Source organism: Chenopodium album, chromosome 25 (genome assembly GCF_948465745.1).
Source record: "Chenopodium album chromosome 25, dcCheAlbu1.1, whole genome shotgun sequence".
Classification (NCBI taxonomy): domain Eukaryota; kingdom Viridiplantae; phylum Streptophyta; class Magnoliopsida; order Caryophyllales; family Amaranthaceae; genus Chenopodium; species Chenopodium album.
The window spans coordinates 13,162,593-13,187,359 of record NC_137858.1 but is presented as its reverse complement, the minus strand read 5'-3'; the positions used below and the strand labels follow the sequence as shown (position 1 = coordinate 13,187,359).

Here is a 24,767-nt window from a genome sequence, read left to right as displayed (position 1 = left end):
CTCACAGAAAAACCAAACACAAACCATCAATGGTTACACAATATTCCAATGTTTTTATCGCCCAAGTCAACTCATCTGGATAAAAATCACAAGCAAAACAAGTGAGCAACTTTCGAGAATTACCAATCATACAAATGTACACATGAGTTGGGGGTAAAGAGAAGAACTAAGCAAGATTGCACTACGCTACTTCCTTAGACCTTTTACTAGTTCATTAGAGCGCATCTAGATATTCCAAAGTTGTAACAAGCCCTTTTTCAGTTATAAAATCTGAAAATGCTAGTCCACCTCCCAAAATGCACACCCAAGGCCCTTTAACTACACTCTAACTCAGGAATTTCACAAGATATAACAATGTAGAAACGGTGTGGGAGGCACCCACAAGTTGACCTCTAAAGAAGAGAATTTTTTTTTTTTTTTTTTTTTTTTTTTGAGAATTTTTGGGGGAGTTTTTGTTCTCCTTTTTTTCCTATGCTCTTCTTTTCTTTTTCTTTTTTTTCAATTTCATTGCCCTCGCCTCTTTTAACTGTGAGCGGCTCTTTTTTTATTCAAAACATGTGGCTTATTATGCCACTTATTACACATGATACAAGTAGAACCAATTCCCTAATAGAGTTTCATTTTGGGGATGAGGAGGATGCACATCAAGGGCACAAGGGACCGTAATTCAAATCAAACATATCCTTCTTTGGGCAAATTTAGACAATATCCTATGCTAGATGTGCAATTGAGCATTCATCGGTTTTTATTTCATAGATACTAATGCAATCAAGGTTAATAATTCTCTAAATGACCCCAACTCTTGCATACACCCTTCTAAGAAAACTTTTACTCATCACACAAGAGTCAAGCAAGCAAAACACATAAATATCTTCATTTGGGTCTCATCCTTGGGCATTTTTTCCATTTTACACTTTTTTTTTTTTTTTTTTAGAATAATTCACAATACTAACTAGAAAAGGGAAACTAATATTCACATTATAAGAATTTGGATTTCAAGGAAGCAAATTTTGATTTAGGGCCTTGGATATTAGAGAAATAATGAAACAACCAAAACAAACGCAACCAAAACAAACCAACATGTCAAGAAGGCACGCAAATGACTCCCCCCCCCCCCCCCCCCCAAGCTATCATAAACATTGTCCTCAATGTTAAGCAATAAAAGCACATAAAAAGGGAGAGAAAGAAGACTAACTCAAGGATCGGGTCTTCTTTGAAGCTTGAACCTCCTTGGTACCTTTGTTCTTCTTGGTTGTTGTTGGAAGACTTGCACTTTGTGTTGTTGTTGTTGTTGGTTTTTTTTTTTTTTTTTTTTTCCTCGCTTAATCCGCTACAAAAATACCCGGGTTGCCTCCCGGAAGCGCTTCTTTAACGTCACTAGCTTGACGCAAATTCGAAAAATATCCTCAAGGTGGGATAAAGTTCGAAACCATTTCGTAACCATTGTTTTCATCATTACAAGTTGCCATCATGGGCAAAACAAAATTGTCTTCATGACTAACACCTATTACAAGCTCATTCTCAACTTCTTTTGAATCCTTCTTCTTCCTTTTTCTCTTTGCTTTTCCTTTCCTCTTCTTCTTGGAAGCTTTAGTGTCCTCCTCTTCATCTTTGTGAGCATTAGACTCACCTTCTTCAAGCATTGTCTTGAGGTAAGCAAGCATGGCAATCACCTCATCAAACCTATCCATACCTTGATTTGACTCATGGACATCAAAAAGAGGATTAGTAGCACAAAGCATTCTCAAATCATGCAAATCATTGTCACTAATAGCATCTAGTGTCATGCAATCTTTTGTGGGGGAAAGACATCCTCTCTTGGGATCAATAGTAAGACAAAATTCATCATCACCCACATTCAATGTGAGTTTTCCTTCCCTAACATCTATAATTGCACCACCCGTCGCTAAGAATGGTCGACCTAGGATGATAGGGGTGAGGGCATCTTCCGCCATTTCTAGCACAATAAAATCAACCGGAATGATGAAATTACCTACCTTGAGAGGGACATCCTCAACCTTACCTTTAGGGAATTTGGTGGATCCATCGGCAAGTTGAAGAGTGACATTAGTGGGTACCAAACCACCTATACCAAGCTTCTCATAAACCGAAAAAGGCATCAAACTCACGCTAGCTCCTAAATCACATAGGGCATTTTCAAAGGAAACGTTCTTAATAGAGCAAGGAATAGAGAAACTTCCGGGATCTTTTAGCTTAGTGGGTGAATGGTTGTTGATAATTGCACTACAATTTTCGGTTAAGCTCACCATGGTGGACTCACTTATGACAACCATCTCATCCTCACTTGACTTAGACACCTCACATTGTTTTTCTTCTCTAACCTCCTCATTCTCACTCTCTTTTTGCAAGCTCATGGGTGGTGTTTCAATTATGCTTGTCCCACATCTAGTCATGATTGCCTTACAATGTTCTTCTTGACTAGGCGAAGAGGTGCTAGAATTGTTGCTTTTAAGTGCATTAACTAGTTGAGTTAATTGAGTTTCTAGCATATTATTGTGAACTTGCACTTGCTTGATAGTCTCCTCTAAGTCATTGGTTTTCTTGGTTTGAGCGTTAAAAAATTTTTCCATTGTTGTTTCTAGACTTGACTTAGGAGGAGGAGCTTGAAGTTGGAGAGGTGGTTGAGGGATAGGAGCAAGGGTAGGTCTATTTCCTCCATTAAAACCGGGTGGGTTATGATTAGACGAATATTGACCTCTTTGGTGATACCTATTGTCATTTTGTTGATTTACTTGGTTGTTTGACACATAGTTACCATTACCTTGGTTCCTATAGTTTCCTTGATTATTTTGAACATTCCTTTGGCCACTATATTGACCTTGACCATTTCCCTGGGTTTGGCCCCCTTTCCAACCAAAGTTTGGGTGATGTTTCCCGTCCCTCATTGTAGGTGTTGGAATAAGGGTCATACCTAGGATTGGTTTGACCATTGTTAATTGCATTTACTTGTTCCATGGAAGGGGAAGGGGAGCATGAATCATTTAACAAATAGCATTCCGAAGTCACATGATCATCACTTCCACAAGCATCACAAGACATCATTTGTATTGACATGTTATCATTTAAAGAACTAGATGCATGCGAATTTTGGCGTGGGGAAGGGGATAGAGAAGAGGATTGCAATTGATCAAACTTAGAATATAAAGCATCTAATTTTGAGTTAATCATATTTATAGCATTTACCTCATACTTTCCTCCTTTCTTGGAAGTGCTTCTCTCATCGGGGCTCCAATCGGTGTAGTTTTGAACTACATCCTCAATGATCTTTAGTGCCTCCGTGGGTGGCTTGTTCATGATAGGTCCTCCCGATACTTGACAGGCTAAAGTCGTATCACCTAATCAAAAATAATTACCTAAGTCCACTAGCTTATGCAGATAGGGAAGTAGGGTCGAATCCACAGGGAAACAAGTCTTTCTACTCCTAATTAATTATTATAATCTAAATTATTAAAGTAACCAATATTTTTGTGAATAAAAGTCTATACTACGAAGAATATAAGTAGGGAGAATAAAGGATAGAGAAATCAATGAATTAAATACCTAGGGCATAGGTTCACCAATAAATAGTACTCCTGGGTAAAACATAATAATCAATCATCAATGCATCAATTAACCAGATTATAAAGGGCTTTCGCTACGTATTACAATCACAGAATTAATCTACCGGTATTAAATCTCATCTCTCGAATCTCGACTTAACCATTTATAAATTAACCTGCCTATTGAAACTAGACCTAAACATCAATTCTCATCTCTCGAATCTCGAATCAATATTGTCAAACTCATGCATAAAAGATCAGGCCTAATCTAGTCACAGAGCATTAAATCAATCAATAGGAAATTAATATAGCATTGATAATTAACAACAATAAATTACCCCTTCATATTATTTATGGATCCCCATAATCCCTAGAAAAAGAACTACTCACACATAATTAAATCTAAACTAATCAAAGCAACAAAATAAAACATGATAGAAGGAATAAAATAAATAACTGAGATTAAGAGAAAAGAAATCGTTACCAAAGTCATCAGCATAAAGAGTTGAGTAAAGAACAAAGTATATAGTGTAGAGAGAGAAAATAAGCTTAAGTAGAGAGAGAAAATCTAAGAGAAAGAATTACAAAAGTAAAGAAAGAATAACGAAGTGTAAAAAAAAGAATCCTAAACTTGCTTAACAAAAACATATTTATAATAAGCAAGAATCCTAAACTAAAACAAACTAAACGATGCTTAAAAGATCTATCAGAGACACGCGCCCGACCGGGCGCCACACCGCCCGACCGGGCGCGCCTTTTTGATCGGGCGAAAGGCTGTTGCGATATAAGTCTTCTTTGCCCGATCGGGCGCGCCATTGGGCAGACCACCGGGCGGACCACCGGGCGGACCATCGGGCGGACCACCGGGCAGACCACCGGGCGGACCACCTGGCAGACCACCGGGCGGACCACCGGGCGGACCACCGGGCAGACCACCGGGCGGACACCCTTGGGCCGCTTGGACTCCTCGTTTAGGCTCGTAACTTGGCCCAAACCAAATATTCTCTTTGGGGCTTTAATCATTAGGTCCAAATGCCTCGTCTTCACACAAGTCGAGCCCTTATTCACCGGTTTGATTACTCTAACCGATCTTGGGCTACGAAAGATGGCCGTGCTCCTCCAATGCTCGTAGTTGCTCCATAAAATCCCAGGAAAGTACTCCAAAGGTGCAATTCCCTACAAAACTCAACCAAAACTACGAAAACACTAGAAAACACATATTAGTAATAAAAATGGCTCTAAAGAGCCAAAAACACTACTAATAATGACCAAGGGACGGGGGTAAAATACTACATAAACTAGACATATCAAACTCCCCCAAGCCAAACCTTTGCTTGTCCCTAAGCAACGAGCTCATCAATGAACATATAAAACATTCCTCACCCCAATAATCAAATCAAGCACAGACGATTCAAGGCAAATCTAATGAGCATGCTTCAATATCAATCAATCTCATTCATCCAATCACTCTTCCTCCCCAACAATTGTCAAATAGAGCAAACCACACGAGCATATAGAATTCAAGACTAGTGCTCACACACTCAACTCTCATTTATGTGGCGAGTAAAAGATGTACTCGATCGCTCTCCAACCACCCTTTTATGTGAACAATGCCCTCCCAAACTCACACACTCGTGTGTTTAAAAAGATAAGCACTCAACCTAATAGTCGACTCGGAATATGTCAAGTCATAACTCGCATTGATAAACAACACTTTCACATCCACACAACTCTATGCACAAGGTCAAAAGGTCTTTTAAAGCTTGTAATGTAAGGCTAGGGTAAAGGGTAGGATAAATTTGGGAATATGTGAGAGAAAAACCTTGCTAAAAGGGAGTCATATCCTAATAAACCCATGACCAAATATAATGATCATACACATCTCCAACAAAACTAACTCCAACACAAATCCACCAAATACTACTCCAAACAACATAAACAATCCCAACACTCACAATTTCACTCATAAAAATATGATAATATGGAACTAGAGTGAATAAACAAATTTTGAACTCAAAACTCAATTATTTACACTGAAACTCAACTTCTTTCTTTCTTTTCTTTTGATAAACCTTCACTTAGACAATTTGAACATTAAACACTTTTTTTTCTTTTGCTTTTTCTTTTCATTTTTTTTTCTAGAAGTTCACTTTTTTTTTCACTTTTTTTTTCTTGAACTTCTCTTTTTTTTTTCTTTTTCCATCACACTTTTATTTTTTCAAATATATACACAATAAAACTCATCAAAACAAAAATATGATCAAGAACAAATAACTTCTCAAACCCACCCAAACTGTGCAAATAATGTGCACACTACAAACTCCCTCACCTCACTCACTAATAGCTCCCCCAAGCCAAGCTTGGGACTAGTAACCAACGGGGCAAACATGGCTTGTAATGTGGCTAAAAACAATAAAAGGGCACAAGCAACAACATGGGTAGCAAGAAGGGAACAAATGTATCTAAATAAATCTGAAGGCTACCTAAAAGAACAAATGCCTTCGTCCTCCACATGTGCATAATATTGAGTCATGAAACACTACTCATAGTTGCAAATCAATACTCAAATTCATTGACATACCAGGAACTAAACACACATTCCTAACCAAATCAACTAGTCAAGCACTATATTCACAAGTAGTTGGACAAAATTGACGCATGTTTAGGCATCCAAGCAATTAAAATTCAAATCATGACCAACAAGTCCACAATGCTTATCATCAATAACCAAGAATCAAAACAAATTTTCTCAAGTATGGGGGCATAGAGAAGCATGATTTACAATTCATTGGAACATATTTTTGGATTTTTTTATTTTTTCAATTTTTTTGTATTTTTCTTATAGGAAAGCAATAAAACTACACTAGGAAAGCAGTAAAACTACACTAAGCATACCAAGAGAGAGAGTGAAAGATATACCATATGAACACGAGAACCTCCCCCCAAGCTAAATCAGACAATGTCCTCATTGTCTTAAGGGGAAGCAAGTATTCAAGGTGACTACTCTTCATCATCACCACATCAATGTCACCAAAGCCTCAATATTGCAATGCATCTTTTTGGAACAAAGTTGGGCAAGAAAGAAACAAAGTGTTAGTGGAAAAAAGATAAAAATTGAATCAGGCGCACTATTCTGATCATAACTTTTGATGTATAATTGATAATTCAATGATTCTAATTGAATTGGAAAGTAGACTTGAAGAGCTTTCCAACGATAGGTCACACGCCAAAAACGGATAAGAAACGCAAAAGTTATGGCCTGTCAAAGTGGAGCAGTTTTGCTGATCCGCTCTCGCGCCCGGTAGGGCGCCACACCGCCCGGTAGGGCGGTATAAACCCTCTAAATTCTCTTCGTTCTCGCGCCCGGTCGGGCGCCATACCGCCCGGTCGGGCGGTCGAAATGTCCGTACTCGTCAACTCTCGCGCCCGGTCGGGCGGTCCTTCGCCCGGTCGGGCGGTCCTTCGCCCGGTCGGGCAAAAATTGTCAATTTTTCACCCTTGCTCTCGCGCCCAGTCGGGCGGTCCTTCGCCCGGTCGGGCCCGAGGCAATGTTTGGTACGAGAGACTCCTTCTCTTTTTTCCAAATTTGACTAACTCTTTTCCTTCTAACCTGTACAACTCAATAAACTCATTAAACTCTCTCCTCTCTCCTCTCACAGGAAATAGAAAGAAGACTAAAAAAAACAAGAAAAATACGGGTTGCCTCCCGCAAAGCGCTGGTTTATTTAGGTCCCGCACGACCCTCTTACCACATGTCAGGAAGTTAAGCCCCTTGGCCTATCGCCTGGTCGGGTGGTTCTTCACCCGGTTGAGCAATTTTTAAACCACGACTCGGCTTCCTAACACGCCCTGTAAGGCGCCAATTCACCTTATTGGGTGGATCCTCATTGGCTTGAACTGGTGGTTCTTTGCTCTTGTTCGATTGAGAACCCTTTTTGACCATTGGTTGCCTCGATTTATCACTTTGTTGAGCTATTACAACACGATCTGGTGGAACTCTCACTATAGGCTCAGTTTCCGCAACTTGTGTACTCATTTCCACCTTCTCATATTCAAAACCAAGACCTTCACAGTATAAGGCTTTCTCTATTGCGTCCACTTCCTCTTTCCATTGGTTAGTTGTACCTGTAGAAGATGCAACACACGATACCGCCTCCAAGGGATCTTTAACAAAAGCTTGGGGCTTATTAGAACAATTACCAACCACATCAATTTTATAACACTTCTCCTCTAGCATGGGGCTTTTAGGGGTATTATTCAAATTAAAAACAATTTTATCATCCCCTACTGATAGTGTCAATTTACCACATTTCACATCTATAATTGCTCCAGCAGTATTAAGGAAGGGTCTACCCAAGATAATTGGGGTATGCAAATCCTCAGCCATATCAAGAACAACAAAATCCACAGGTATATAAAATTTACCTACTCTAACAGGGACGTCTTCTAGAATGCCTATGGGGTATTTAGAAGAACGATCAGCCATTTGCAGAGTAATATTAGTAGACTTTAATTTACCCATTTTTAGCTTTAAACACACAGATAATGGCATGACACTAACACTAGCGCCCAAATCACACAATGCATTATCAATCATTAAATTGCCAATATGACAAGGGATAGAAAAACTACCGGGATCTTTTAGTTTGGGTGGAGATTTATTTTGTAGTACGGCACTGCATTCAGCAGTAAAAGCGACAGTCTCTACCTCACTAATAGACCTTTTCCTAGTCAATATTTCTTTCATGAATTTTGCATATGAAGGTATTTGCGTGATTAATTCTGTAAAGGGAATTGTTACCTGCAAATCCTTCACCATGTCAAGGAACTTACCAAACTGCTTATCCACCTTGGTTTTCAAATTTCGATTTGGGAATGGTAGTTTGATAATTGGTTGTTGCACATCATTACTTCTGTCTTGAGTTACAACCTTCCCTGGAGTTTTACCCTGCAATATAACATCAGAAATATTAGTACTACCCTTTAGCCCTGCAGGGCTAGGATTAATATCCCTTGGTATAAAGGAATCAGGATTAGCAATTTCTGTTGAAACAGGTTCATCTTCTTTGGGCATAGGAGGCCCATCATAGTGTGAACCACTCCTGAGGGTAATTGCAAACGCCTGATCTGTGGGTTGTACTGGTTGCGATGGTAGGGCTCCTTGTGGACGAACCTGAAGAGCAGCGGCTAACTGTGCAATTTGAGTATCTATGACTTTATTGTGGGCTACAATCGAGTCAATTTGTGAGTCTCTACTCTCCATATGCTTTTGCATACTAGTTAACATCGCTCTAATTTCTGATAAAGCTGGGTCAGAAGGTGGTGGAGGAGTTTGCGGTTGGTTTTTCTGGCCAGCATTGGGATGGTAATATTTCTGCTGAGGTGGTGGTGCTGGTTGTTGTGGAGGTGGAGGTGTGGGATTTTGCACATTACTGCTCCTATAGGAAAGGTAAGGATGGTTCCGATACCCGGGATTATTATAGGTGTTGGAGTATGGGTTATTTTGCTTGATGGACTGAAAAGCATTGACCTGCTCCATAGAACTCCTACACTCATGTTCCCAATGACCTACAATTCCACAATTTTCACAGAAAGCATCATTAGCATTATTATCAATTGCAGAAACATTAGTTATTTTAGAATTAGCAGTAGTAAGGTTATCCAATTTCTGACAAATAGAGGTTAATTGAGATTGCAAAAAGGATACAGAATCGACGTGGTGTTTTCCTTTGTTTGCAAAACCTCTAGGATTCCCATATTGGGAATTATGGATCGCCATATCTTCAATAACCTGACCTGCATCATCAACATTGAGGTTCATAAACCTCCCATTAGCTGCAGAATCCAAAATTGCTCTAGAAGAATTTCCGATCCCATTGTAGAAAGCTTGTATCAACTGCCACTGTGCTAAGTTATGATGAGGGCACTCTCTCTGCAGGTCTTTGAATCTCTCCCAAGCTTCATATAGTGACTCATCTGGCTCTTGGGCGAAATTTTGAATTGCGCTTCTCAATAGAGCTGTTTTCTCTGTAGGGTAATACTTGTTATAAAAATTCAAAACAAGAGTCTCCCAATTAGTAATGCCAAGTGCAGTTCTATTTAAACCATTAAACCACAGTTTAGCTTTTCCACATAAAGAGAAAGGAAAGAGAATCTCCCTTATTTGGTCTTGCATGACCCCAGCTTGCCTTATAGTGTTACAATATTGACAGTAGTCAGCAATGTGTAGATTTGGGTCTTCACCCTTAGCTCCACTAAATTGCTTCCTTTCTATCATCGTGATGAACTGGGGCTTGATCTCGAATTGAACTCCCTCAAGATCTGGCGTAGGAGAAAGGTGGGGAAAATGCGCTAAAGATGGCTGAGAATAGTCGCTGAGCTTTTTAGGTGGATTTTCTCCCATCTCTAATTCTGATTCTGAAGAAGTGTCTGGATCACTAGAATCAGATGAAGGGTCTCTAGGAATTTCACCACCAGAACTCGCCAGTATTTGCTTGTATAAATTCTTTTGCCTATGGAAAGAGCGCTCGATCTCAGGATTGAAAGGAATGTAGCCTGATCTGGAACACCTGGGCATAAACAAAGAACTAGACAACAGATATGAGAACTGTCCCAAAAAACTTATGTTCTCCGGGACGAAGGAAAATAATCTAGACTACAAAAACAATTAGAAATAAAAAATATAACCGTTTCCCCGGCAACGGCGCCAAATTTTGACAGGCTAAAGTCGTATCACCTAATCAAAAATAATTACCTAAGTCCACTAGCTTATGCTGATAGGGAAGTAGGGTCGAATCCACAGGGAAACAAGTCTTTCTACTCCTAATTAATTATTATAATCTAAATTATTAAAGTAACCAATATTTTTGTGAATAAAAGTCTATACTACGAAGAATATAAGTAGGGAGAATAAAGGATAGAGAAATCAATGAATTAAATACCTAGGGCATAGGTTCACCAATAAATAGTACTCCTGGGTAAAACATAATAATCAATCATCAATGCATCAATTAACCAGATTATAAAGGGCTTTCGCTACGTATTACAATCACAGAATTAATCTACCGGTATTAAATCTCATCTCTCGAATCTCGACTTAACCATTTATAAATTAACCTGCCTATTGAAACTAGACCTAAACATCAATTCTCATCTCTCGAATCTCGAATCAATATTGTCAAACTCATGCATAAAAGATCAGGCCTAATCTAGTCACAGAGCATTAAATCAATCAATAGGAAATTAATATAGCATTGATAATTAACAACAATAAATTACCCCTTCATATTATTTATGGATCCCCATAATCCCTAGAAAAAGAACTACTCACACATAATTAAATCTAAACTAATCAAAGCAACAAAATAAAACATGATAGAAGGAATAAAATAAATAACTGAGATTAAGAGAAAAGAAATCGTTACCAAAGTAATCAGCATAAAGAGTTAAGTAAAGAACAAAGTATATAGTGTAGAGAGAGAAAATAAGCTTAAGTAGAGAGAGAAAATCTAAGAGAAAGAATTACAAAAGTAAAGAAAGAATAACGAAGTGTAAAAAAAAGAATCCTAAACTTGCTTAACAAAAACATATTTATAATAAGCAAGAATCCTAAACTAAAACAAACTAAACGATGCTTAAAAGATCTATCAGAGACACGCGCCCGACCGGGCGCCACACCGCCCGACCGGGCGCGCCTTTTTGATCGGGCGAAGGGCTGTTGCGATATAAGTCTTCTTTGCCCGATCGGGCGCGCCACCGGGCGGACCACCGGGCAGACCACCGGGCGGACACCCTTGGGCCGCTTGGACTCCTCGTTTAGGCTCGTAACTTGGCCCAAACCAAATATCCTCTTTGGGGCTTTAATCATTCGGTCCAAATGCCTCGTCTTCACACAAGTCGAGCCCTTATTCACCGGTTTGATTACTCTAACCGATCTTGGGCTACGAAAGATGGCCGTGCTCCTCCAATGCTCGTAGTTGCTCCATAAAATCCCGGGAAAGTACTCCAAAGGTGCAATTCCCTACAAAACTCAACCAAAACTACGAAAACACTAGAAAACACATATTAGTAATAAAAATGGCTCTAAAGAGCCAAAAACACTACTAATAATGACCAAGGGACGGGGGTAAAATACTACATAAACTAGACATATCAATGCTCCATCCAAGAGTATGCGGTCCGATCTCAAGAGTCCTCTATAAAACCCATGGAGCAAGAGCCAATCTTCCATGCCATGGTGGGGGCATTGTTGTTGGTAGCTCTTGAATCTCTCTCAAGCATCATAGAGGGATTCATCGGGCTCTTGTTGGAAGTTAGATATGTTTGACCTCAACTCCGCCGTTTTCCCAAGAGGTATGAATCTCCCAAGGAATGCCGAAGTCACCTCATTCCATGTATTCAATGAGTTCGGAGGCAACCTATCAAGCCAATCACTTGCCTTGCCCGTTAAAGAGAATTTGAACATGCTTAAGAGAATGTACTCCGGAGTCACCCCATTTGCCTTCACGGTGCTACAATACCGTGTGAATTGCTTGAGATGTGCAATGGGATCTTCATGCTTTGCCCCGGAGAATTGATGACCCTCAATCAAGGTGATAAGGGCGGGCCTTATCTCAAAGTTGTTTGCTTCAATAGCGGGAGTAGCAATCCCACTTGCTTCTTGATATGGAGGAGGAACACCAAACTCTCTCAAAGTCTTGTTCGGAGCGGCCATTTCAAATTGGTGAAGAGGTGGAGAAGTTGGAGAATTTGTCCTTGGTGACTCTAATGGAATGGTGTCTCCACTAGACTCACTGGAACTAGAATGATCGGACTCAACTACCACTTGTGCCTCACTTGATGTGGCACCACTAGCTATCGCCCTCTTTTCTCTTCGATTTGCCCTTACTACTTTTTCAAGCTCAAGATTCAACGGCACAAGAGGAAGTGTCCTATTGCTGCGCTTGGGCATAAACAAAGAAGACTAGATGGGAGATTAGTAGTTTAGTCAAAGAAAACAAAGAAAAAAAAATAAAGCTATACAAATGAACTAGTCTCACATATCTCATAAGTAACTCAATGCTTAACGCCATTCCCCGGCAACGGCGCCATTTTGGTAGAGGAATATAATCGGTCGTTGGACGATCACCCTAAAACCAAACAATATTTCTACCTAAACCAACCTAAGACAAGTCTAGGGTAAGTAGAGGATCGTATCCACAGGGAATGGGTAAGTACACCGAGAGTATGAAACGGTTGCAATCTAGTTCGGCCACAAATTGGGGGTTTTGATTAGATAACTTCTATGGAGACAAACACTAGGGGGAAATAGGGATCGACTCCAACCAAACCAACGGATCAAATCAATAGGCAAGCATGAACACAAATTGGGTGATAGAGAGGGCACTCAACATTGCCTTCTTTCGAAGCCATAACACTAAGCAATCCTAAACCAAACTCAACTAACAAGATAGGCCAACCAAGTCTTAACGATGGGAAGTAGACTACTAACTCGGGTTTGTCTTTCAATCGGTCCAAGAAAGCATTAAGGCACAAACAATTGCGATTTCTCACCTAATTGTTGCAACTAAGACTACTACATCATTCAAACAAGGAACCATAATCAAGAGGAATTTAGCATAATCATATAAGAATAGGCTCACAACTAGACTCCATCTCTCAATGCAAGCATAGAAGTGAATACATGAGCAATAAGTGGCCATCCAATTACACATGCAATTAACCAATTCTTTAACAATCAATCATCAACCCAAAATGAACATGCAAACATAATTAACAATCAACCCATGTCTTGGTTGGGTCTTCACCCAACCCCTAGCTAATTAACTACTCACTAATCATGGTGGAAAACAATCTAACAATTAAATCTAGGGTTAACATGAATTCAATTAAACTAGCTAGGAGAGAGATTAAACAAGGATGGTTGGACATGCAAGAACAATTAACAAAGATTAAGCAAGAACTAAGATTAATAAAAGATAAAATCAGAAAATTAAATAGCAAAGGAGAGAGAAAGAGATTACTAATTGATGCTTCAAGATTGAGAATAATTGTTGTTGAAATTGATAGAACAAACTTCAAATAATTCTTACAAAGATTGAATTTTGAGGAAAACTAATCTAATTAAAGAGGGTTTAGAGAAACTAAGGGCCTAAGAAGTCTAAAGGGAGTTAAGAGAGAAGAAGATGATACAAATGAGCCCCTTAAAGCTATTTATAATCCCCAATTTCATAGTAAACTCCGCAATAAAAAGTTCGCGGAACCCGTCGGGAGAGGCCTCTCCAAGGTCTGGAGAGGCCGCTCCATATCTTGGAGAGGCCGCTCCAAACTGAGGAAAATTGGGGCAGAATGCTCCGTAGCAGGGTGGAGAGGCCTCTCCAAAAAGGTGGAGAGGCCGCTCCTCGGATGGAGAGGCCGCTCCCCTATGTTGGAGAGGCCTCTCCTAATCTCTTCTTTCAAATCTGCCAAGTGAGGCAGGAAGTTCAGCAACGAGGTGGAGAGGCCTCTCCAAATAGGTGGAGAGGCCGCTCCAGGTGGAGAGGCCGCGACATAAAGTTGGAGAGGCCTCTCCTCACAAAATCCTTGAAACTCCCAAGTTTGGCAGTAGCTACAGCAGCGGGGTGGAGAGGCCTCTCCACTGACCTGGAGAGGCCGCTCCTAGGGAGAGGCCGCGCCACTCTATGGAGAGGCCTCTCCACTGCACATCTCTCTTTATTCTTGACTTGACTCCTTTTCCTTGGCTTCTTTCCATCATCTTCTTGCTTCTAACCTTGTTCATCATCCATAGGATTTAATTGGTCGTCTTTGGACCTAAAATCTCAACAAAAACACTAACAACCCGTGAAGCATAGGATACACAAAAATTGCATAAAAATAGAGTGAATAATGAACTAAGGCATCAATACCTCACATATTCAACGTTAAAAACCACTCTATAATCATACAAAATAGCATGCTATCACCGACCCTAGATACAAGTTATCAGAACTCAACCGGAACAATAGCCAATAATATAATCAGTCTAATGAATGTGAATAAGTGATCAATTCAAATTCATTATAACTTACACTCTCATAACTTATTCTTGCTATACTCCAAAACGGGAAATGGATTTAGGGGCACACTGTGAAGCACAATAATTCAGCAGTAATACATTGCTACAATGCTATTTATTATTGGATGGAGGGACGACATAAGGACATACATCATTAATCTTGTACAGCCACCACCGGTAAAGATCTGAAATCAAGATAACATCTACTTACAACAAAATTTGGCCAACTATAGGTTAAACTGTGTAAAGCTGTTTTAGAAACAGTTGGAACTGCTAGTGGGTCGAATTAAACAGCCTACTTATCTTCACTCCCAAATTGCTTCTGTATATCTTGAAAAGATACTGTGGCGGATCCCCTCCTTTTGGCCTTAGGTTGAGATGCATGCTCTCTCCACCCCGTCATGAAAATAACCTGCAGTGTTCATTCCCGAAAAGGCGAAAAGGAAAGATTATGCAAATAAGAATTATTGCACTCTCATCAAATTTAATTGGACTCCTCTGGCATATACCGTGAGAAGGCTAATCACAAATAAAAGTTCCAGCAAGAGTAATTAACAATGGGGAAAAAAAAAAAAAAAAAAAAAGAAATCCTTCATATCATCTTTTTAAAACTTTGAAGCACTCAGGTCAGGAAAAATATACTTGCACTATCCAGTCTACAGAACGGCAAGAGAGAGAGAGAGAGAAACTATAGAGGACTACATCCAAATTCCTAAACTGAAAACAGCAGACAATAGAACAAGGTATTATTCTTAAGACATGTGGACAATGTAACATTCATATTAGAACTTCAGAAAAATCTAGCTACATGATGGGAATACTACATAAGTCACTTTTACTTCCCCTTTAATATGAAGCCATCAAGACATGCATGACATTAAACTATGGTAATGGGAACCTCATTCAAAATCTGCAGCCTCTTATAAATTCCTTCAATCAAGGCTCATGGACCAAAAGGAGCTAAAAAATGATCATGGTGTCAGCTTCACATAATCACATGTTTTCCTCAAGGTCATATGCAATGTATAATTGTATATATGAATCCACCAGAAAGTTAACAATGATTCGAAAGGGCTAAATATAACAAAGGCCAGCTCCAGGAGAATTTCATATGCTGAAGGGTAAAATGGAAATGCATTTGAGCAGTAAAAGTAAAATAGTTCATACTAGCAAAACCTGATCATAAGAGTTGAAACCAGTGAATGAAGGCAACAGTTATAAATTCACATGCTTTTTAAGAGCACAATTAAATGAAGACTTGCATTTATCCCAAGAAGCATGGTGAAAATATAGGAATAGCATACAAGCAGACAGCCAATCGAGCAAAGTATCCTTAATCACCTGGAATGTTGCAGGAACAGTGCCGTCTTCAGCTCCAAACATGGATTGATAGACAGCAGCAGTTGCCAGAGCAGTATCTTTTTTTAAGATCTAAATATAATTGCATATCATCAATGCCTCTATAAGAAGCAGAAGAATATAAGAAAGACTACAATAGAAGATTTTCTCACATTGTTCCTCTGTACAAGAGCATTAGTTTCACCCATAGCACGAAGATGCTCAATCAGCTGCAAAGCTAAATCAGCAGACAGTTAACCACCACATAAAATAGAGGTTAGGATGAAAAGGTAGCTCACTTTCTCAATTCAATTCATATTACTCAAAAGCATGTTACTTTGAAGCTGATAAACAAGGTAAACAATAGAATGATGAAGAACATTTACTACATCCGTCCCACATGTAACTTCTCACTTCTAAGTGACATAGTTTCAAAGCAATGTTAAAAGTAGGATGAAAAAGTAAAAATGGAATGATGAGAAAAGGTAGTACAGGAAAGTATTGGATTTGTGAGAGCGACTAACTTGAAACAAAATAGGAATTTTATGGGACATCCCAAAATGAAAGTTGGAAAACTAATGGAGACATTGCCGTTAACCTTTATGATTGTTGGAAGAAATTTCCTAGAATATATTCCCTTTATCTATGATAAAGAAGCCACAAGTCTTTTCAAACAGCCCCATTGAATTAGGAGATAAAAGATTGAAGTGATATAGGGAAAAGTTAACAAGTTTCCTCCCAGCTCCCTTTTATGAAAGTAAAATAGACAAAAATATGTGCAAAACTTCCTATAAGCATCTTTCTCAAGCAATGCCACAATTTCTTTCTTTGAGATGAAAACCCCCAATCCAAGCATGGCCTAATAGTTGCAATAAAAAGAGAAAAAAGAAGTTCAGGATGCACGTGAAAGGCGAAACTCACAAGGTACGATTGTTGCACATTTGCACATTAGAGCAAAAGACTATTAGCTGGACTAGTAGCAGACATCTTAACCAATCGATTTTTAACTAAGGCATTTAACTGGAACTTTGGAAGTGATAGGATATTTTTAACTCAAGGAAAGAAAGGAGGAGATCAGATAAGAATAGAAAAGTTTATATCTATAGAAGTGTGGTTATAATTTGATTATTGACTTTGAACTAATATTTTCTACCACATTATTCATGATTTTCTGAACTCTAAAACTGAGCATTGGAAGACTCACCATTCTCATACTTAATAGTGTATTCATCTACATCGACACCTGGAAGAGCAAACCCTGCCCTTGTCAAAAGGTTTCCTGCATCTCGTACCTGAAATTCCAAAGTATACGTATTCCTTCATTAGAGGGAAAAAATGCCCATTCCTGGGAAGACTTATATCACCATTTTACAAATCAAACAAAAGAAAGTCACAGACTTGATCTGACTGCTAAAAAAGATGTCAGTTCAAGTGACATAAGAGCCAAGAATTAAGTTACTTTTTTAACCAAATCATGCAACAGGTCTGACATGTAGTCATTAATGGAATAGTTAACTTTGCAAAGGTCGGGCAAATAAGAAGGCAAATCTAATTTCAATATTTGAAATGGGGCAACTTAATAGAGACACCCCAGATGGGAAAAAGGGGCTTGTAAAAGAGGGGGGTGGGTGGGTGGGGGGTGCACTTAACCTATCCCCTTGGAGCATATATGAGTAATTAGGTGTGGTGATCAGTTAAAAATTAAGCCGGCAATTTAACATGAAAATTGGCAATCCCCATGCATTCGTTCCACACTTCCACCTAATGTTCCGCATACAAGAATGTATGCATTCCAACTTCCAAGCACCTAGGCTTGGTTATTCGAGAAGTCATGTTTGGGCCAATGTGTGTAATAAGATAGTAGCTTTTTAAAGCACCAAAGCAGAGTGCGCATCATTTAAAAGCAAGGGAAAATGAAAATGAAAAGGAACAAAACCAAGCACAAATGAATAAATTATAGATGTAACTTTTCTTATCATTACTATTTTCTTTTGCAAGATTATTGGTCTATTATTTTGGCCCTATATTGACCCAATCCATTGAAGCCCGGTACAATAAAATTATTTTAAATTAAAGTCCAATAACAAGGTCTACAAGAACCCTTGGTCTGGACTGCATGTCTAACTTGAATTAACAAGGATCCATCTTTCAGCATCTTCTAATCCTCTGCAGCAGCAATTGCACACATATACTGAAACTCAATTATTTACTGCTGATTACTCAGTCTTTTACCTTCTCCATTTCCAACTAATCAAGGAAAGTGAGCTTTGGATTCTGTAATCCGTACAATACACGTCAAATTATTCTACATCTAAAGCAAACTACTACTTTCAAAGAAGTTTCAGAAAAATTCATCCTGGCAATTGGTCACAGATGCCAGATAGATAAAGAACATATAAGTAGATGATATAAGTGACCCTAAAACACAAAATCTTATGATTCTGATATTTCTCATGCAAAGAACCAAGAAAAACTGATAATTAAAAAGTACACAAGGCTTGAAACTAGAAAGTAAGGACAGAATACCTGTGCCAGGGGAGATAGACGTGGACTAATGCCACCTTCACGTTCCATTTGTGCCACAGTACATGCTATCCTCAATTCTCTAAGAATTTCCAAATATAAAAATAATTAGAACCCTCAATACCCAAAATGCTATATTATCCATAAGCATCAGTCTAATAAACAACTTCAATGAATCTCCGCCAAGAATAGCAGCTAAAAAGAGCCCATCAGGTTTCAGTGCCAATTTACTCTGCAATAAACAGCAATTTAGCATATCAAACTCAATAAAAACAAAGAATAACATATCAAGTTGTACATATTTCCAAAAAAGGGGATATTATACATGAATCTATTGTCAGTGAAGCTATACCTGTATCATGGCTCCAGGAAGATCATTTGTCCAGTGCAGTCCTAAACAGCTGATGACTAGATCTAATGAACTTAGAAATCAAAAGGCAAAAGTTAATATGAGGTAAACAGAAGTCCACATCTTATATTTTAAGTAAGCACTACTATAATATACTTCCTCTGTTTTTATTTATTTGCAACACACCCCTTTGGCACACATTTTAAGGAAGATATTAAACAAGGTAAACGGACAAATTAATTGAAATAATTTTACTGACGACAAGGAGAAAGTGTTAACTTGTTAGGGTTTAAATATTACCTTAATCCACCTGTTTAACTAATATAATCACTTCCTCAAACAGCATGCCGAAAACGTGTGTTGCAACTTGCAAGTATTAAAAATAAATAGGAAGTGTATAATTACAGCCTAAAGGCTGTGGATAAGGAGCTAAAATGGAAATACTAAGCATAATCAAGCTTTGATTATACCTATCGATGCATGATTCTGTCATGCATTCTTATTATAATAATACCATATTAGGAAATATTCTTGATGCTTAATTACAACCCAATGATTGTATACTTGTATATCATAATTTTTAAAGTAACGAGCAGAAATTTAGTTGAATCTCTTATAATATAAGGGGGCCTCAGGATGTATCAATGGCATTGTCTAAATCCCTCAAAACAGATATAGTCATTTAAAGAAGTCGCGATGATCAAGGAAATGACAAGGCATACCTTTCTTTCACTGGTAGATACTCTTCATCACCTACAACAAAAGCTGTTTCAACATTTTGGTCAGGCATATCCTTCTCAGCATCTTTACATAGTTTCACCATATCCACTGACGAATCCATCATTATGAGTTTTTCAACACCACCTGACAAAAAGACAAATTTATCATATGATTAGTCTAATACATCAATGCAGAATTAGTTCCTACCTCAAAACATTAGTTTAATAAGGATTGAACATAAATATTCCACATAAAATCTTCATTTTTTTTAGGAACAAGTAAACCTGGGTAATGGAAATTTTTGAACTGGCCTAAATCAGGCACAAACTAAGCAGGCTGGAGTGCCCTACTACACTCCATGCCTCCAGCAAGATTTTATTCAGAAACATCCAGGTATTTAGAAGAGTAACCAACAAAAAGGACGGGCACTCAGTCACACAAGCTCAAACATTCTTTCATAGATTTAATTTGTTTTCACTTGCCGACTGGAGCTTGTAATTAACAATTATTCAAATGAGTAGTGTGCTTTGATTATTGCATAATTCAGACAGCCTTAATACTCTACACTTTAGTACAGTACATTATTGATTAATAAACCACTAAATTGTTCTATATAGAAATTACTCTGACAGAGAGAAGTATCACAAGCTGTTATGTTCTGAATATTAAAAACAAAATTTTAAAATAAAATTGATGAAAGCAATTTCAGGATTGCCTAGGATTTTTATAAATCCAAACAAAGGTGTTCTTGAGCTAAAAAGATATATGAAGACCATCAAGCAAATGTTATTTGTATTCTTTAAAAGAAAAGGCTTAAAGATGTTCTTGCCCAGTTTGCTTTCAAAGTGTGTGCTTGTTTAAATGTCATAGAGCCTAGTTTGAGCTGCTTTCTACCTTCACCTTTTTACTTCCTAATGCATATTATTTACAATTTATTTTTATTTTTTTCCTAATTTTACTAAACAAGTACACTTAAAACATAAGCCCTTATCTCAGGAATGCCCATTTATTGGGTGCATAAACTAATGACACACTACAGCCCTGGAGGGTAATCATCCAGCCCTGATAGGCAATAATTATTTTGTTATTTCAAGCTAAGATCAATAATAACCAATTGACACATACTAAACCTTGACGGACTAATAAATAAAAGTCTAGTCAATGCAACACAAATGTATACCCTAATAAAATGCTAGTGTGACGGAAAATTCACGAGTTTCAAAAACATTCACCATTCAAATACAAATTTCCATCAACTGACCTTTTTATAAACAATCATAGTCCAACAGTGAATAAACAAAAAACACTTAAAAAAAGAAAAACCAAAAAAAAAAAATGGGGGAAAAAAACAGCCAACAATTTGCCCAAATGGCATACTCCGTATTCCGTAATACCAAAATAAGAATAGCAGCTGGTCAAAGAAGAATTGAAGTTGCAAGTCTTCCCATTGGATTAATGTGATCCAGTAACTTCTTGGCTAAGGATTACTCTTATAGCAATCTTACCTTTTCCATTGATGATAAAAACAAAAATAAAAAGCAGTAATAAGTTCTAACAGTACTGAGGTTCATATCTTCTTAGTATTAAAATTAGCTCAAATAAAATTCCAGTGAAGCTTCACCTTCAGACCTTCAATTGAACTCCAAAAATTTGCAAAAGAAACCACTGGATCATAGGAGAAATTACTAAGACTTGCACTGAATTCCCTTAATGAACCCAAAGTCAACATCGAGGGATATTTCCCACAAAAATCAACTAAACAGCTTAATGGTGTTTAGATACATCATACATGTGATCATTAACTTCACCTAAAAAAGTCACTTTCACTCACTATCCAATTGCAAACAATGAAGCAGCCGACAGCCCTCATTGACGTGCATATTTTTATCCCAAATTCTACAATTAAGTTCAGTGTGTAAGTCGTGTGACTCGTGCCAAATTAGACCTATTATAAGTAAACAGCTTTCTTCCCAGGTCGCTACTCATGTGTATTCTCTTCTCACACACTAAAACATGATTGTAACTTGTAAGGACCATTAATCCTGACCCAGTGACCTTTATAGCCTCCATTTTTGCCAGTTACATCGGAGGTGCTCAAACATGACCTGTACACCTAGATCTAACCAAGAAATATGAACTTGGTAGGATTTTCAGATTCCATAGAGGAAAAGTTATACACTTGGTTACTAAATCTATGAGCTTTCAGCAGATTTCTTGTATATACAAGTTAGGCCCAAAAGTCTTCCAGCTTCAAATTTCTTATATTCCAGGATCATGACAGTAATTTCTAAGAGGACATCTTCTTCAATATGCACAGTAATTCCTTTTTGCTAAATCCCCTTCCTATAGGCGGTAAAAGACCAGGAATTCTGTCTAGAGAATGTAGTAAACGCAGGAATATTAAGTTTAAACTCTTACCCCGCCCACGCAACGACTGCCTTATCGCCTTTAGGGAGCCTCCTAGACATAATGCTGTGGGAAATTCTCTTTTGCAGTCCTACAAATTAAAACAAGAAACTATAAGATTTCTAGCCGCAACACCTTCCAGTGGATATTATGGCTAAATTGCACTGCATGATCTTCCTCAGGGAAATGTTTTGAAAGATAGTACAAGAGAAGCATATGTACTATGTTAATGGTAGTAAATTGCTTTGATCCGACTACTAGTCTCACTAAGACAATGCTAACTATATCAAACTTAAAAGTTAACTTATTCCACAAATAGCCAACAAAGATCATAAATAAATTCCAATCTGATATGTCTAGCAATCATATACACGGTAAAGTTGGTTCATACACTACCATACTTGCATCATATTCTTAAATTTTTCAAAGAATAAAAAGATATAGGATTGTTTGGAATTAGTGGCATAAACCATGGGATAAATCAGGTCGAAAAGTCAGAGCACTGCTACATATGAGCAGATAGAACACAATAAGAAAGATAATAACCGCTAAAAATTTGGTCAACAATTGTTGTTGGATAACAAATGAAAGATCAATTAGCCAAACAATTTCACCAATTTGCACAGGGAAATTACATACTTGATACTTCATCGCAATAAATATTTAACAAAAGGTCATATATTTATTAAAAGAAGAGAAAATGAAGTAGTTCCCACTTTCTGTCACTGAAGAGACATAATATTATAATATTACATGAAAAATAATATACAGCCAAAACAAGCACGGGTAACTTAGTAACAGCAAAACTACCAGGCGTACCAGCCCAAACAACATAAAGGTATAGCGCCATGTAAATGTCTCATATCAAGCCATACGGTCCCTTAACTAAAAACCAACAAACTAACCTCAAGACGATCCAGAAGGTTATCAGCCACGGAATTGATAAATGTATCATCTGAGCGTGACAACCATGCTGCTCGATCACGCTGCAAAGCAAGGAATGAAATATTTTTATGGTAATTTTAACATAATCCATTATCATAAACATCTAACATATTTTTGTGCTAATAGCAAAGTACCAGTCCATTTACATAAACTAAGGTCCAAAGTTGTTGTAATTGCACACTCGCCAACACAACTATTACGAGAGATACAAAGAATAATAGAACTTCACAGTATCACTAACCACTACTCCATACAAAAGCACCATGAATTTACAAAATGACACAGCATAATCTTGCCAAATTACTCAATATACTTTCACTCAGTCAAATAGATTCTGTCTAGGTATGAATTGGTAGTGAATTATTCGGATACCGATTGATAACTCGAGTCCACACCGACTGCACAGAATGATTACAAGGCCAAAGGCCCCTGAGATAAGCAACCTATCACACTTGTCTTACTGTCTAATTCCAAGATTCTGATACATAATCCGTTAAATTCAAAACAATTGAATAATTGATCATCAATAATATAACCTAAATATTGAAATTCAAAACAATTGAATAATTGATCATCAATAATATAACCTAGAATATTGAAATCCAAAATCAAACCCACAATAATAACAAATGCAATCAAAATGCAACCAATAAAATCATCACATTATCAACATTATACTTTACAAAACGACGTAAATCAACAAAATCATTACTCATAATCAAATATAATTTGCAATAAAAATCGAACAAATTAAAACAATTTGAGTTCAAATTGTGTGAAATGGACCTGTTTGCGCTTGAGATCACGATCGAAAATCTTGACTTTAGAACTGCTAATTCCATCCAAATTTTGGGTGCAAAATGAACTTCTACTCTCAAATGTAGTTGCTTTAATCCAAATTGATAAAACTTTTTTCCGAAAAATTGAATTGATTGCTCTCATTTTTGTTCGAATATAATTGGATTTACCAAACAAATAGTAGAAGCTAAAAGTCTAAAACCCTGCGCCAATTAGTGGTGGGCATGGGCCGTGCCGGGCCTGCCGTGGGCCGTGCCTAGGCGGGCCATGAACAGTGTCGTGCCGGGCCGTGCCGGCCCACGGTGGAGGCGTGCCGTGCCGGCCTTCAAGGTTTCCCTGTCCACGGCACGGCACGGCCCACCGTGCCGGTCGTGCCGTGCCGGGCCGCCCGTCGTGCCGGCCACCGTGCCGGCCCACGGTGGAGGCGGGCCGTGCCGGCCACCGTGCCGGCCCACGGCTTACCCTTTTTTCTTTTTTTTTTTTAAAAAAAAAAATTAAAAAAAACTTTAAAAAAACTTGAATTTTTTTTATGAAAGAAAAAATTGAATTGAATAATTATACAATTTAATATTTGAATTTAATAATTATTAAATTTTTTATGGAGTTAAGTTATATTAAATATTGTTTAAATTATATTAATATTTATTGTTCATTCATAATTTACTATATATCATATTATTCATATAACTATATAAGTATTAGACAAAAATTAAATAACAATATAACATATTCCATAAAATTAAAAGTTGAAAAAATTCATTCATAAAAATTTATTAAGTAAAAGATAATATGAAGTACAAGTGTACAACTAACAATAATTGATGAATAACTTATTTTGTTATTTTATTATACGGCTAATGTTAATAGAGTACATAGCCAACATAGGAAATACTAACATTTTCACTAATTAATAGAGTACATAGGAAATACTAGAATTTTCGCTAATTAATATTAATTCTCGAGTTGTTGGTAATCTTCAATCAAGGTCTTCATTATCTTCTTCGTCTTCATTTTCGGCTTCATGTTCACTAGCTAATGCGGAGGAGCTAGTTGAACCAGAACGATCGGAACCATC

General features: G+C 37.7%; 1 protein-coding gene and 2 non-coding genes across 3 annotated transcripts; 2 read left to right on the top strand and 1 right to left on the bottom strand.

Annotated features, from left to right (window-relative positions):
* Positions 1 to 9,469: 9,469 nt before the first annotated feature.
* LOC145615817 (small nucleolar RNA R71) lies at positions 9,470 to 9,576 on the top strand. Its single transcript, XR_014107405.1, has one exon. It is a non-coding gene; the product is annotated as a small nucleolar RNA R71 (small nucleolar RNA).
* Positions 9,577 to 11,788: 2,212 nt separating this feature from the next.
* On the top strand, positions 11,789 to 11,890 carry LOC145615750 (small nucleolar RNA R71). The gene has a single exon (XR_014107343.1). It is a non-coding gene; the product is annotated as a small nucleolar RNA R71 (small nucleolar RNA).
* A 2,773-nt stretch (positions 11,891 to 14,663) lies between these two features.
* LOC145614635 (putative methyltransferase At1g22800, mitochondrial) lies at positions 14,664 to 23,871 on the bottom strand. The gene is made up of 11 exons (XM_081669697.1): positions 23,681 to 23,871; positions 22,855 to 22,935; positions 21,962 to 22,040; positions 19,546 to 19,687; positions 18,827 to 18,896; positions 18,642 to 18,706; positions 18,478 to 18,556; positions 17,156 to 17,243; positions 16,125 to 16,189; positions 15,955 to 16,044; positions 14,664 to 15,025 (listed from the first exon to the last, which is right to left on the bottom strand). Exons 1-11 carry the CDS (start codon positions 23,834 to 23,836, stop codon positions 14,909 to 14,911), a joined length of 1,032 nt encoding a protein of 343 aa, XP_081525823.1. The 5' UTR covers positions 23,837 to 23,871; the 3' UTR covers positions 14,664 to 14,908.
* Positions 23,872 to 24,767: the final 896 nt, after the last annotated feature.

Excerpts from the sequence above, each read along its gene's own strand:
- LOC145614635 (XM_081669697.1), bottom strand. The coding sequence starts at position 23,836 with ATGAGAGCAATCAATTCAATTTTTCGGAAAAAAGTTTTATCAATTTGG. Across the intron at positions 18,707-18,826 it reads TTCCTGGAGCCATGATACAG|AGTAAATTGGCACTGAAACC; the intron begins GTATAGCTTCAC and ends TGTTTATTGCAG. Across the intron at positions 16,190-17,155 it reads CACTATTAAGTATGAGAATG|CTTTGCAGCTGATTGAGCAT; the intron begins GTGAGTCTTCCA and ends CTGCTGATTTAG.